General features: G+C 42.0%; 1 protein-coding gene across 1 annotated transcript in view; it reads left to right on the forward strand.

Moving 5' to 3' along the window:
* COX10 (cytochrome c oxidase assembly factor heme A:farnesyltransferase COX10) overlaps positions 1–13,836 on the forward strand; it is a 104,434-nt gene that overhangs the window by 66,105 nt on the left and 24,493 nt on the right. The window contains exon 5 of the mRNA XM_075771076.1: positions 4,829–4,899. Coding sequence (XP_075627191.1) covers positions 4,829–4,899 — 71 coding nt within the window. The remainder of the gene's footprint in view (positions 1–4,828; positions 4,900–13,836) is intronic.

The raw sequence follows: 13,836 nt of genomic DNA on the forward strand, positions 1-13,836 counted from the left end.
TGGTTGCCTATTTGAGCCGCTGCTGTTTCCACCATGTGTCGCAGATTAGAGGTGGCCCTGGACGGGGGCCAGGCTGGTGCTTGATACGCTCTAAATCCAAAGTGGTATCGGAGAGAGGTTTACTAGCCTAAGTGTGGCTGATCCATTTGATAAACTATATGACATATTGTTCCTCTTAATGCACTCTGTTTATGTTTTCGTGTGAACAGGAGTAAAGATATTGAACTGTCGTAATTCAGTAGTTAAAATCTCTCCCGCAGGAATGACCACGGATGGCAAATGCAGCACGTGCTCAGGGCTTTCCATCCGCTCCGCTGGCTTAATTAACTGCAAATAGTCAGGTCACTGTCTTTGAAAACTTAATAGGTGGTGTCAGTGTTTAATTGATGATATGGAAAGAGCAAGAGGGTGTCCTATAAAGGCACAGGATGCCCTCTCGCTCTTTCCATATCATTTTAGTCCTCGGAGTGCTGGCATAGCTTAATGCCATCTGCAAGATGATGCTTTGGGAATCCTGGCTTAGGATAAAAAATAATAATAATAATAAAAAAATCATTAATCTGTATGTCCCCCAGGAAGTCGAAATGATTAGCTGCCCTCTGCATTCACTGTGCACAGCGCTTGGCTGCTGTTTCCAGGAGGTAGCTTGAAGAAATTAAACATTCTTTAACGTTTCACTTAAAAACAAAGCGGAAACCAATATGAAGAAGCTGAAGGGAAAAAAGACCCTTGAGTGTAAATAGCTATAAGCAGTAATGTGACAGCTAATCTAAGAATTGTTAGATGTTTAAGATATAATTACTGTATATTAACCAGATGAGATCTACACAAAGAGTCTGATGAGCCTGCCAGAGAAATAAACCACAAAGTACTAGCTGGCCTGATTTATTTTTTTCCATCATCATGTTTTAAATGTTCATGCATACTGATTAAAATTTAGGTTTGGGTCCTGAAAGCAGTTGCCAAGTTTTGTCACTCGGGGATTTTTAGATGCAGTAGATTTAACCCTCTGCCCGTCCTTTTGATGGCTAGCTTCCCAAATACCTGGGCCAGATAATATTCTGCCTTGTCCAGCTGAACTGATGCATTCAGACTTCCTGAGGAAAAAGCCTCTTGAGTGCTTCTAAGATATTTATTTATCCAGGATTCATCTTACTGAATTTACTGTTTGCTAAAACAGGCGGTTCTGTGTTGGCCCGGCATGAGATAATATGTTTGAGTTCACTCTTTCATTCCTATGGAATGATATTTGAGATGCTTGGCTTTTTCATTTTTTCTAGAATATCAGGGGAAAATAATTTCAAGTGGAGAGAGAATTTTGCTGAACATCTGGGAGCAAAATGGGAAAAGGTTGATAAATGGCATCTTGCTGACATGTAATAGCAACTAGCTCAGTGAAAGAATCTAGGGCATTGCAAATAAAAGGATTTTTCTTAACTGTAGTTCAATTGGATATGCGGTTTCGTGCATACAGTTGACAGTAACAGATTATTCAGATTGTCAGATTTTAAAAAGCGAAAAATTTCAAACTTAAGTCATGCAGTAATCTTAATTTGGGGAGCAGCCGTATCTGTATACAACAGAGACAGACGGTTTTTGACTACTTAGCTCAGCAGAGAAGTGTCTTGTTCAAAATGTATATTCTGTTCAGAGGTTAACTGCTATAGTAAATATATGGAAGTATTTCATACACCGATTACGGTACTGTCAGGTTATACTGATAACTGCGTAAGTTTAAATTCTTTCAAGTGTTGAGTGTCCAACTGTTCTTCATTTCAGTCATTTTATGTTTGAGACACAGTGAGTTTAAAACTTGCACATTATTTTGATTTTCTCTGTCGCACGCAGAATACCTTTACCCGTAAGCTTAAATACTCTCAAATGAGCCAGAATCTCCTCACGTGCACCAGTTTAAACTGGAAGTAAGCTCACAGCAGTCAGACTTTGCAAATAGAAATAAAGGGAAAATTGTGTCTTTAAAACAAAGCAAAACTGAACATAACCCAAAATATTTTCAAGAGAAAAGACTTTAGCTGTATAGAATTTTTCTCTTGTATTGCTCTACCAGTCTGATGTCAAATGACATTTTTTTCTTCATTTAACATAATTGTCTCTGAAATGTAACAGTGAAACAAACCATTAGCAAAACGCTGAGCTGTCAGAAGCAATCACTGGTTTCGGATCCAAACGGGGTGCTTTCCCTTCTCGGAAGGTACTCGTTGCTGGTTCCTGCAGAGGTTCTTTGTGAAGCAGCCAGCACTTCAAGGGCAGCGCCGTAGCCGGGAAGATCCGACCTGTCCCTCTGAGTTGAGCTGCTGGGCCTCTGTGCGTTGGGGCTTGTCGCTGCCCCACAGACTCCTCGGAGCTTTTCTTCTAAACCAGGGTCTCCACCAGCTCCGGTCGTAGCTGGGAGCAACCATTGCCGCTGCGGATCGGGCAGGAGAAGCTCAAGTGATAACAAACAGGATGAGAAATAACCTGCTAGCCGCCTATCTAAATAAATGAGGCGCCTCGTACTGTACCAGAATGTTTTGACAAAGTGAAAGACGTATAAACTAACCTTTCTTTCTTCCTGAAGTCCCTTCCTCTTTTGCGTGAGTAACTCTTGGCTGAGCAGCCCGAGTTTGCTTCAGGAATGTCGATAATAAAATGGGAAGGCTTTGGGAGTCGGTAGGAGTTGGGGGTGGGTTGGACGCTCCATCCGGTTGCTCCGGATGCAGGCTCCCTGCGAGCAAACCATCTACAGGCTGCGTAGCCCCAGCCAGCCCCACCGCACAGACGGAGACGAGACATTGTAATGAATTGGATGTGAACTAGTAATTAAAAGCTGTGTTGATGATTTCAATTCTCATGCTTTTATATTGCTCAACTTTTGAGCGTTTAATCTGCAGCCTTTAATGCGAACCGACGAATACAGGATTCCTCCCCTGCAGAACCGTGGCAGTTTTTGGAGCAATCATGGACAAACTGAGAACTTTGAAATGCAGCAGCACAGGCTTCAGCCGAGTTAACAACAGTAATTAGCCATTAATTTGTGCTGGCCAGCCACGGGAGGGGGACGAGGCAGCTGCTTTTCCAGGGGGTTTCGACAGCTGCTCCTAGAGGTTTGGGGTCCCCCAGCCACAGCCCCCCATTGCTGCCTCTGCTGCTGCTTTCTCAACCTTCTACTCTCTCTTCCCCACCACCCGCCTGACTCTCATTCTTTCCCAGGTTTGGACAGTTTCACAAGCATGACAAAACACGAAGATGATGCCTGCTGCCAAATTTCTTGGCTTTAGAGCATGCTGTTAGCAAGTTTTGTTTAAGCAGGATAGGTTTAGCGTGTGGGCTTCAACACATGCACGTGCTCGCTCTTACTCGTACACGTGCAGGACTTTCTTATAACCTTATTCCTGGGAATGGTTAAATCCATCAGGAAGGTGATTCAACCTGAAGTTAAAAATGTCACCGTGAATGGAGACTGTCGTGGGCTGTGTTAGGCAGGGTGATCCCTGGGTATCCGATCCCTGGGTGTCCGATCCCTGCCGCGCTTGCAACACGTAGGAGCAACAACAGGGGTTCCCAAATTGTTATATAGTCGTTAGTTCAAAACAATAGATGGGAAAGGTGGTTCCTGTGATCTCCGTGTGCCTGCAAATGAAGCGCCTTTCCCCTGATGGGCACCTGCAGGGCTCTGCTGGGGTCCCTGCTGCTCCCCACGTCCCTGCCCGCCGGCGTTCCCCCGGGAACGCAGCCCCATCAAGCAGCAAGGCCGGTAACGTGGCACTGTCGAAACGAAGGCGTTCGTTAATTTTGTCTGTTGTTGTGTAAAAGGTTACAACGGCTTGCTGGAATGACATAGATTTTATCTCACAGTCGTTTATCATAGAGTCACGTTAAAGCTGTCTGCAGTCTGGCTATGCTGAGCTTGCTGTCAGTCTGATTGTTTGAAATGATGATTTGTTATGGTACTTTGCCTATGTATTCACTATAATTGGGATCCTACCCCAAAACCTCAGACATAACATCGGTAGAAAATATTCTTTCTATAAATCCATCCTGCTCTTTCTAGAAGCAAATATACGCTTATTATTTTTATTATTATTTTGGATGCGGAAAACTAAGTAGCTTTACAGTTTGCTGCATGGCAAAGTGCATTCAGCTTTTCCAGTGACATTCTTTACAAAACGGATCACACAGAAGCCTGCAGGAATTCCTAGCGTGAAGATAGTGCCGCCTGAATTTTCCCATAGGCGGTGTTTAAAGTCGAATTGGGTTGTGACATTAAATAACACCATATGGCGTGTTCGTTCCCTGCTGCTAGAACTAGATGCTCAGTGCAGTTTCAGTAGCGTTTTACAAGAGTTGATTGATTTTGGGCTGGGTTATAGGTTCTCAGAAGTTAGATGATCTCGAAGAAAAATTTAGTGTTTGTCTTATAAATACCAAAAGCAGCACATTTGTAAGGGCTGTTTGTATTAATATAAGTCTGGGGACGGGCCTGTATGTATGTGTACGTATAATAGCGTACGTATAAAAGCTTTGTCAAACCTGTTAAGAACTGAACTTGGAAGCAAGCTCTACTTCAAATGATTAACTTCTGGGGATGTGCGTAAACTATTTTTGTCCTCCAGGTGATTTTCTTTCTAAGGGGATGCCAAAAGCATTCATGCAGACTATCAAAGCTCAGTAAAAGGAGTTTGCCATTTCAGTTGTATTTCTGAACCTTTCAAAAAATAGAGATTAAAGCACCTGCAGATGCAGACAGTACATTCCACGCATGGCATGCTTTCCGGCATCCTTTCATTTTGATTCTTCCTTTTTTTTTTCTTTTTCTTTTTTATTACAGTTCTTTGAGGTTCCGTTCGACTCAAATATGAACAGGACAAAAACCAGACCACTGGTGCGAGGACAGATCAGGTAAGGCTCCGGGAAATGAGAAATGAGTCTTCACGTTGCTTTTATATGTCTCCAAGCTTCTCTCTCTCTTCAGATGACGAAAAATAGCGATTTCAGACAAAAGACTTAAGAAAGAAATGCACTTCTCTGTTCTTCCTATTTCTTCATGTTTATAACTTTCATGTGAGGAGTTTGGGTAATCAGCTGTCCTCTACAATACTGAATTTCTCAAGAGAGCAGAATTTCCACTCGTGTATTTCTTCACGTGTGACGACTACGTGCACAGCGTGGTACCATACAGTTATGTTCCACTCAACTTTTGCATTCATTTGTAACAACAAATCTTCAACATTACCCATCTAAGAACAAACACAAAAGCGTATTTTGGTTTTAGTAGTCACAGTTATCTGTTAGATCATGAACATTCATTTGAATCTCCCGGCAGAGGTGTCTGCAACTCATTTTTTTAGTGGTTTTATAAGGCACCATGGTGTCTTTGCCTTTTCTACATGTTTAGCATAAAGCTGGGGTGAAAACTCACAGCGGTGGCATCTTACGAAAATAAAAAATTTGTCATCGTTTAGGTTATCATCATCCATAAGTAAATCCCTTCCTTCCCTCCCCCAAAAAAAACACCCTGTATTTGCATAGGGACTCCCTTAAAAAAAAAAAAAAAAACCAAAAAAACCCTTCATTCACTCTGTTTTCTGGGTTATATATCAGTTCCATGTCTCAAAGGCTGTTTTCCAGCTAAAAAAGCAAAGTAAAAAAGAACATCAACAAAAACTCTAACTTATTTGCAAACTAAAACTGAAAGCCCAATTCATAAATGATTCAACAAACAATTTTAGTATTGCATTTCCATGATTTGTGCCAAGGATTATTTATAACAAAATTATATTTTCCCTTAGGCTTCTGCGAACAGTTGGTCCTGTTTATTTCTGTGTTTTATCCATCACCTTTGGAGGACTGAAAAACATGTGATGGATGAAATTACAAGAAAATTGAGACAAAATAGTGAAGTGAACCTCGGGGGTAAATTCACTCTCATTGTAAATAGTAAGAGCACTTTAATAAACTTGTTCCGATTTGTTCTCGAAGATGGTGCTAATTACAGATTCCTGAGTTGAGTTAATTTTATTTAAAAACGTATTTTAGGGAGCACTGCAGTGAGGGCATCTGCTGTGCATCCAGTAAGTCAGCCTTACTGGGGCAGTTCAGGAGAGCTGCGCTTCTGCTCCACTTGCGTCTGGTCCTTTAGCCCTGGAAGAGGGAACCCTTCATAGGAAGAAAGATGATGGGGAAGGATTTATTTTTTTTATTATTGTTTTTTATCATAGTCTACTAGCATGGCTTGCAGTGTTTCTGGAGTCAAAAGTATAGCTAGGAAACTTTCTGTCAGCTTTTGATTCAGAGAAAGCGATTTGTTTTATATGTTTCCAGTGTCCTTAAACGAACTTCACTGTCATCTCAATGCACCAGAGATTGGCAAAACCATATTTAACGGAGTTTCTTACTTTCTCCCCCTTCATATTTGCATTCACCACAAAATGGTAATGTTGGGGACTTTGTGTAATCACTCAGCAATCTATCTACCTGACTGTCAACAGCTAATTTAAAGTTCTTTAAAGTGTCACTTACCTTGAATAATGCCGGTCTCGTTCCCTGTAGACCACAGAACACGCAGACCTCGACTGGGGTTATTTCTTCTGCGGTGTGCCGGAGGAGAATAATCCAGTGCAAGTGATCTAGCCTTGTTATATTTTGCCACATATTCCCTGGTGTTCTTTGAACTCTTTCCTTTCTGGCTGATTAAATAAAACCCTTAAATAATTATGCTAGAACTAGTCAAAAACAGACGAGACAGAGACGGATAAATTGTATGTAAGAGACTGATGTCTTGGCTCTGGGAAGGAATCCAGAGAGCTTGGGGTATGTACAGAGTTCTTGCCCAAAATTTGTCTGACATTTGAGTTTTGACATTTTCTTCTCTTTAGCTGCTTCATATCATGAAATGTTTGGTGCTTTTTTAATTCTGCTGTTACAACATCTGTGATATCCAGAGCAAACGAGGCATCGTTTTACCATCCGCCTTCATTTGCACTGTTTGTAAATGTATTGTGATTCTTTCCTCTCCTCTCCTTCCTCTCCTTCCTTCCTTTTATTTATTTTATTCTTTTCCTTTTATTTATTTTGCCTAGTCCTTGTTACAGAACTGGTCAGCAGGGTCATACCAGTTTTCGTATGGTCCAGTCCTGAGCTTGAGATCCCTTTTGAAGAGGGAAGAGATTGTTAACTCTCCATCGTGTTGGCTCACTGCACCTCCTTGGAAAGGCTTTTGATGGTGGCTTTGATGTGGACTTCTGCCCACTGAGAAACTGCACTGAGACTGGAGACTTTTTTTTATAGAGGTTGTGGCATCGCGAAGACAATTCTTAGATGCTTTGAACTTGGGCCAGAATCAAACTGGCAGCCCCCAGTGAGAGGTCCGTGGTGTTACGGAGCCATCCAGACCCTGGATGAGCTGGCGTCTCTATTTTAGATGAGCTAATTCCTGGAGCTGGCTCATTAGGAAATGTTATGCTGTTGTAGAGAAATTATTCCCCTGTGTTTCACTTTGTGGCCTCCATTTGCAGCTTCAGCCCCAAGTTTAGTTAGGTTTAAGATCAGCTGTCAGTCCTAACCCACCTTCCATCCAACATTTCTTCCCATTCTTTCTGCCTGAAGCCTTTACATTAAAAAAACAGCACAACTCCCCCATCTTGACACCACTCGTGAGTGTTCATTTCCCTTATACACACTCGCGTGGTTCCCCAGTCCCCACGTCTGACCCTCTTCTACAAGGACTTCCAATTTCCTTTGGCATCAGCGGGGAACCTCAGTAGCTTTCAAGGAAACACTCCAGGGCTGGGGCTACACGGTGGAGTGTGAACGTCGGCATGGCCACGGAGGTCAGGCTGGGCATGGAGGGCATCGTTATCTTACAGGTCACGTTTAAGAAGTATTTAAATTAGGCAGCTTTAGCCTGACCATCGCTCCAGGATGGAGCCGATTCTGCAAAGATCTCTGGAAGGATGGGATTTGGAAAAGCAATGGTCTTCCATCCTTTGTGAAGTCCTCTCCATATTGTGTCAACTTTATGGCTGAAATAGTTGTCCAGAGGCTCCGTGTGCCCCCGGTATAAAATCCTCTGACCCTGAGGTGAGACAGGCCGTACAGGCAATGGCACAAGGACTCTGCAGCGCTGGAGTCTGCTGTGCGTAGGACAGGCGTACATAAACCTTACTGGCCAGCCCCAAACCCACCGCCGATACCCCCAGGGAATCTTCTGACGCTATTGCTAGATTTGTGACAAACGGCACCTGATAGTTCATTGACTGCTTGCTTTGCAATGTCCTATTTAATTTGGAAGGCTTGAAAAAAATGTTCCCTTTGAGCAATGAGACGTAACCATCCTTATTCTCTATTCAGAGAGTAATCAGAGACATCCTGTTGCAAAAATAACAAGAGCAGACCCAAACGCAGCATGCCACTAAACGCCATCCATCATTCCAGCCTGCCCACACGTCCTCCTCCCTCCTCTGACCCCTCCAGTCTTGTTTGGAAATACAAACAGCTTGAGATGTTCTTCATACTTCAGCTGCAGTGTTAAACTCGTTGAGCGTATTTGCATTTTGCATTGTAACAATGCCTGATGTTATTTTTCCTGCTATGAATTGTTTTTCTGTCATTGACGAGGAAAAATTTCATGTGCTCACACAACCTTAGATTCGACTGAAATGGCAGCAGCTTTTCCTGGTTTCCTGTTGGTATGACTTATTCCCTTGCTTTTTGAGGTAATGGATTTAATTTTCCTGCAGATTAATTTAAATAAATCTCTAGTATAAGCTGCAGTAGCTGAGTGAGCTTAGCCTCGAAGATGACAAGTGTCCTGCTCCGTTATATTGCACAAAGTGACAGTTTTGATTGCCCTTCTGCACGGAACTGCACACACTCTTGTTGAAAAGCGGCTGGTTTTATGAACTTACAGTACTGCTGGATCTGCTGGGCTAAGCACCCATAAAAAAACTTAGTAGTTGTACAGAATAGTTTTTCATCTTAAAAAAAAAAGTCATCAAACAGCACATTCTAAATAACTCATTCACGACCCTGGAGACACCTTTCAGTTCTGCTCCTGCGGTATTTTACAACTTGCAGTTGTTTTCTGTACCAAGTCCTTTGCTCTTAGCAGTGGCTGCAGCGTCTGCCTGGGAGCGGGGCTGGGATTTCTCCCTCGCTTTACCTCCGGGTTTTGTGTCTCCTGGGCCGTGAAGCTTTGCGCAGGCAGCGTCAGAGGATGGTCCCAGCTGGAAGGGACCTCGGGAGAGCTCAGACCACTCTCCTGCTCACAGCAGGGTCAGCTCTCAGGTCAGACCTGGTTGTTCCAGGCTTTATCCAGTCTTGTCTCAAAAACCTTCAATATAAGAATAATATGCAATGGAATTTAATTATATTCTCCTTACGCAGAATATTTGCGCTCTCAAGCTTGCTTTTCCTTGTGCATTTAAGAAGTTTAAGTCTGTCAACTTGGTGGAAGAAGGCACAACACAGATAACGCCTTGGATGCTTCAAAAGAAATAAATCTTCGTGGTGTTTGGTAAACATTTTCTCCCATTAATCTCCTCACTTAGCAATGCACAAGGAGCTGTGTTCTGTATATGAGCTTCCCGCTTCTTATGGCCACGTAACGATTATTGCAATTAACGGCGACAGTGACTTGCTGACATTTCCGAGTGGAGTGTTGACTTTGGTCAGTTGAAGCTATAAGTCAAACTCTTGAAGAATCAGACCAGAAAGAGTTCCTACGCTGGTAATGTTTTTCCCTGATGGCTTCTGTTTATGAATTGTAGTTATAATTGCAAATATGTATGTTGGACATTCATAAGCTGATAGTAAACTGCAACACGTCAGGCTTTCCCTCTTTATTCAAAAATACATTGAGACTCGAGACTAGTCCTATGTAAAGCTGAGTTTTCCTCTCAGTTGCCTGCAGTAGACCTACTACTACAAAGTGTGACAAAACCAGTCCACGCTGAAAAAAATCTGTGTGCGTTTTAAAAAAAAAAAAAAAGTCCTCCTGTAATCACTGTTGATAACTCTGTGTAATTAGCTTGATTCTTTGCTTGCTAACACTAATGTAAATCAGGAACATTTCTACTGATGTTAGTGGAGCTACGCTGATGTAAGTGAGAGGAAATCCATGTCCTCAGCTTATGCTGAAACCTGTGTTAAGCGTTTAGCCAGCCCTGGTTTAAGGCAGCGGTTTAAAACCTCCCCAAGGGTTTCAGTACAAGTTCGGTTCCCATTTAAAGCGCAGCCTCCGCTTAGCTGACTGGTCTGCTCCCTTGGGTGGTCATTTCAGACAGGTTTCATTCAACTTAAGTTAAAACAAATAAAACCAAACCTCCATAAATCTACAGTTCTTCAAGAATAATCATTTTTAAGAGATCAGATGCTCGTTCCCTGCAGGGAAACATTCCAATATTTTGTTTAGAAAATACCTCATTTTAAAGGGACTGCCCTGAGATCTTTTTGAATGATAAAAATGTTTCTTTTTTCAGTGGGAGGCTTTCCTCTTGTTTAAACAGGGCACAATTCAAAGCAGACACCACCACGGCAGCCTTTTCAAGCATTTTTTATCCTGCTAGTATTCAGGCTTTATTATTTGAAAACAAGTAAATGCATTCCTTCCCCACCACCACCCTCCTGCCTTCCTTTTTTTTTTTTTTTCCACCCTGTGTTTTCCAGAAGCTGTCATTGACTGTATTTGGTAAACAAGAAATTAAAAAGGCAGCTTTATATTTTTGACATGTACAATTGCTTGTAAAAATGTAGTCCTTGCCTTTTGAACAGTGGGGTATTTTTTTTTTATTTTTTTTTTTTCTGGCATGGCCACGTCATGGAGAGGTGGGGAGGGGGAGAGAAACCTTGAGGCTAAAACATAGTTTAATGAGAATAAAACCCACATCAAAGGATGGACTAATGGAATGATATAATGCTTACTGTGTCACTTTCCCAAAGGGGATATGGATGACAGTACTTATATTTCAATTATCTATTCACTGCCTGCATAGGATGTTGATTAAATGGTTCTAAGGTATTAGAGTCCTTTTGTAGAATTCACAGAAAAATGGTGATACTGCACATTATCCTCAGATCAAAATGTGTATTAGCAGGAAATTATATAGCTCTAACTACATATATATTTTGTTTCTTAGGGCAATAAAGAGGGTTGTTTGAATAACTCTAACATTACATTTAAATTCGTTTCAGTTGAAACGAAGAAATTGCTAGCTATCCAGCTAGTGCCTTCAGCTCAGTCCTCCTGCCCGGACCTAATTCTGCCGCAGCTCAGCGGAGACATTCCTTTGCAGGCAGCTCTGTTTGGTAAATACAGATCCTGCGGAAACACTTGACCCCTCGCGCCTTGCTGCTTTTCAGTTCAACCGAGGAGCCTTCACTGCCAAATTATCTATCCGAATCTTTAATTGCACGTGGGACAGTTGATAAATCAGAGTACATTGTACATCACCCCACGTTAGGAAACATCCCAGCTGCTCATGTATAAACCAGGAGTCACGGTGCATTTGGCTCAATAGCTGCTCCATCTGCTTTTGGGAACGCTGCGGAGAAGCGATACGGGCTCCTAATGGAGTTGTCTTATCCTCTCATGTCAGCTCCTCGCCGGGGGGTAGAGCCCCGTGAGCTGGAGGGAACCAAGCTATTGTACACTAATCCTTCCATCTTTGTGTCCGCTATGAACGGGCCTCTTGGACATGAGTTGTAACCATTGACTCTTTTCTTTTTTAACTGACTAGTGATGAGTCGTTTTCTTCAAAGAAGAAGTGTTAAAGTGAGTTGTCCCTCTTAGGCTGCGCAAACAAGCAAAAACAGAGCTGGAAGCCCAACAACCTTTCCCCAACTTAACTCAGCGTTCTCCTGGTGGCTCTTCTTCCCGTGTCTGTCAAACATTTCAGGTTCATGTTTGTAAATTTTGGCTTAGTGCAGTCAAAATCCCCACACTTTGTTCCCTGTATTAGTATTAAACCTTATCTGGTTTAACCACAACAGCGTCATTATTCAACATGTGCCAAGTGTTGTAGGAAATGTCACCGCTCAACAAGTCCATTACGGAGCTGCCTCTGATTAGAAGCTGCTACACCCTGAGATGTGTTTACAGTAAGTCATGTTAGAAGTGCATTTCTTTCTGTGAAGGACAGAGTTTATCATGTCTTAGACAAGTTATAACTTACATGTTATCAACTTTGCAAGTCACATAGAAAAGAGGTTTTTCTTACACTTTAATTAGCTGCGCTAACACAGATGCTTGCTCTCCAGTCTTTGAGATATGTGGAGAACCTCTTTGATATCTTTTATGTATGTATTTATTTATTTATTTTGCTGGGGATATAGAATCACAAGGAATATTATATTATGTTATAAATCATGCTGTAAAAGAGTATAAGCCACAGTCACTCATATTGCCCCTCATGTGTGACAATAATTATATTGTATTCATGCACTTTGATGGTACTTGAAGGTGTTTTTTGGGTTTTTCCACCAAACATTTGTAAAATATAATTCTGGACACTAACTTGTCGATAAACTACCAAAACAACAATGCAGAAATCCCGAAAAAAAACCATCCTCATCCTCTTCACCTCTCAGATGAGACATGGCATCTACTTCAGAGCATGCTATAGAGTTTTAAAATTAGCTGGATATCAAATGCACGCTTACAAGGTTGCAGAGGAACCTGCAGGAAGGATCTGACTGAAACTGCAATTTGACAGGCTCGTCTGCTCGATTGCTCCTCCACTTAATGGTGCCTGGAGCCTGCTCCCCCTTGCGCTGCAGACCGTTGCTTCTCGTCCTGCTCTCTATGGCTGTACTGAATAACTCGTGTCCTTCCTTTTCGTAGCTCCTGGGAATGTAGTTGGAGTCAGTGATCCTGTACCGAGAGTGGCTGGGCTATCTTTTCTCTTTTTTTTTAATTGAAGAACAGGTTGATAAATACTCTAGAACTTCAGTTTTCTCCATCTTAATGAGATTGAGAACTGGCCTGAGACTTCTTTACCCACTGCTTTCCAGACGTTGACTGAGGGCTCAGCAGAAGCATGCGTTAGATTTAATCACTCTAAATCACAGAAAAATGTTTCTGGAGAGACCGGGTTATCCATCCTGTTTGTCAGCTGGTCTCTGGTTGTTAAATGAAGAGAGAACGGAGATTTTGAAATAAAATGAATGGATCACTTAACTGCCATGCTCTAAGGTTAGGTTTGTTAGGTTAAAGAGGAGGATTTGGTTTAAATATTATGGGGGACATTTTTCAAATTTACTGTAGGTTTGTCTTGTAAGCACTTTAAAAAAATATTTACATTTTCATGACTGCAGGGAAGCTGTGAATATTATTATTCACCCTTTCACTCTTACCTAACAAAGCCATATAACAAGGAGCGTGCTAACGCTCTGCGGGGTTGCTTGGAGTTGTTATGATTAGCGTTCTGGTGTGTATAGCAAATGTAATAATAGCATAAACATTTTATAAGTACGGGTCCTTTTCATTTTTAATTTTTTACTTGAAGTGAAATGACGAGGCCCAATTGGAGCTTTTGCTTAATGACAAAGGGCAGCATAAAAAGTTTTATTTCTGTCTGAACGTGGTATTAGTAAACTGCAAGCGTCCCCGGGGTTTGCTGAGCTATCTCATCCCAAACCTGTGGTTGCTTTGGTCTCAGTCCTCCGGGCAGACTCTTGAACCCGTGAACAATGAAAAACCAGATCCTGGCATCGTTTGCATGGAGTTAGACTGGTAAAAATGAGAGGAGGATATGTTTAGGAGAGAGCTCCGTGCTGAGGATGGGATTCTCTTTTTGCGGTTGGGTTGAAATCCCTCTTGCCTCATCTAGCGTATGCGTT

Source organism: Balearica regulorum, chromosome 18 (assembly GCF_011004875.1).
Source record: "Balearica regulorum gibbericeps isolate bBalReg1 chromosome 18, bBalReg1.pri, whole genome shotgun sequence".
NCBI classification, from domain to species: domain Eukaryota; kingdom Metazoa; phylum Chordata; class Aves; order Gruiformes; family Gruidae; genus Balearica; species Balearica regulorum.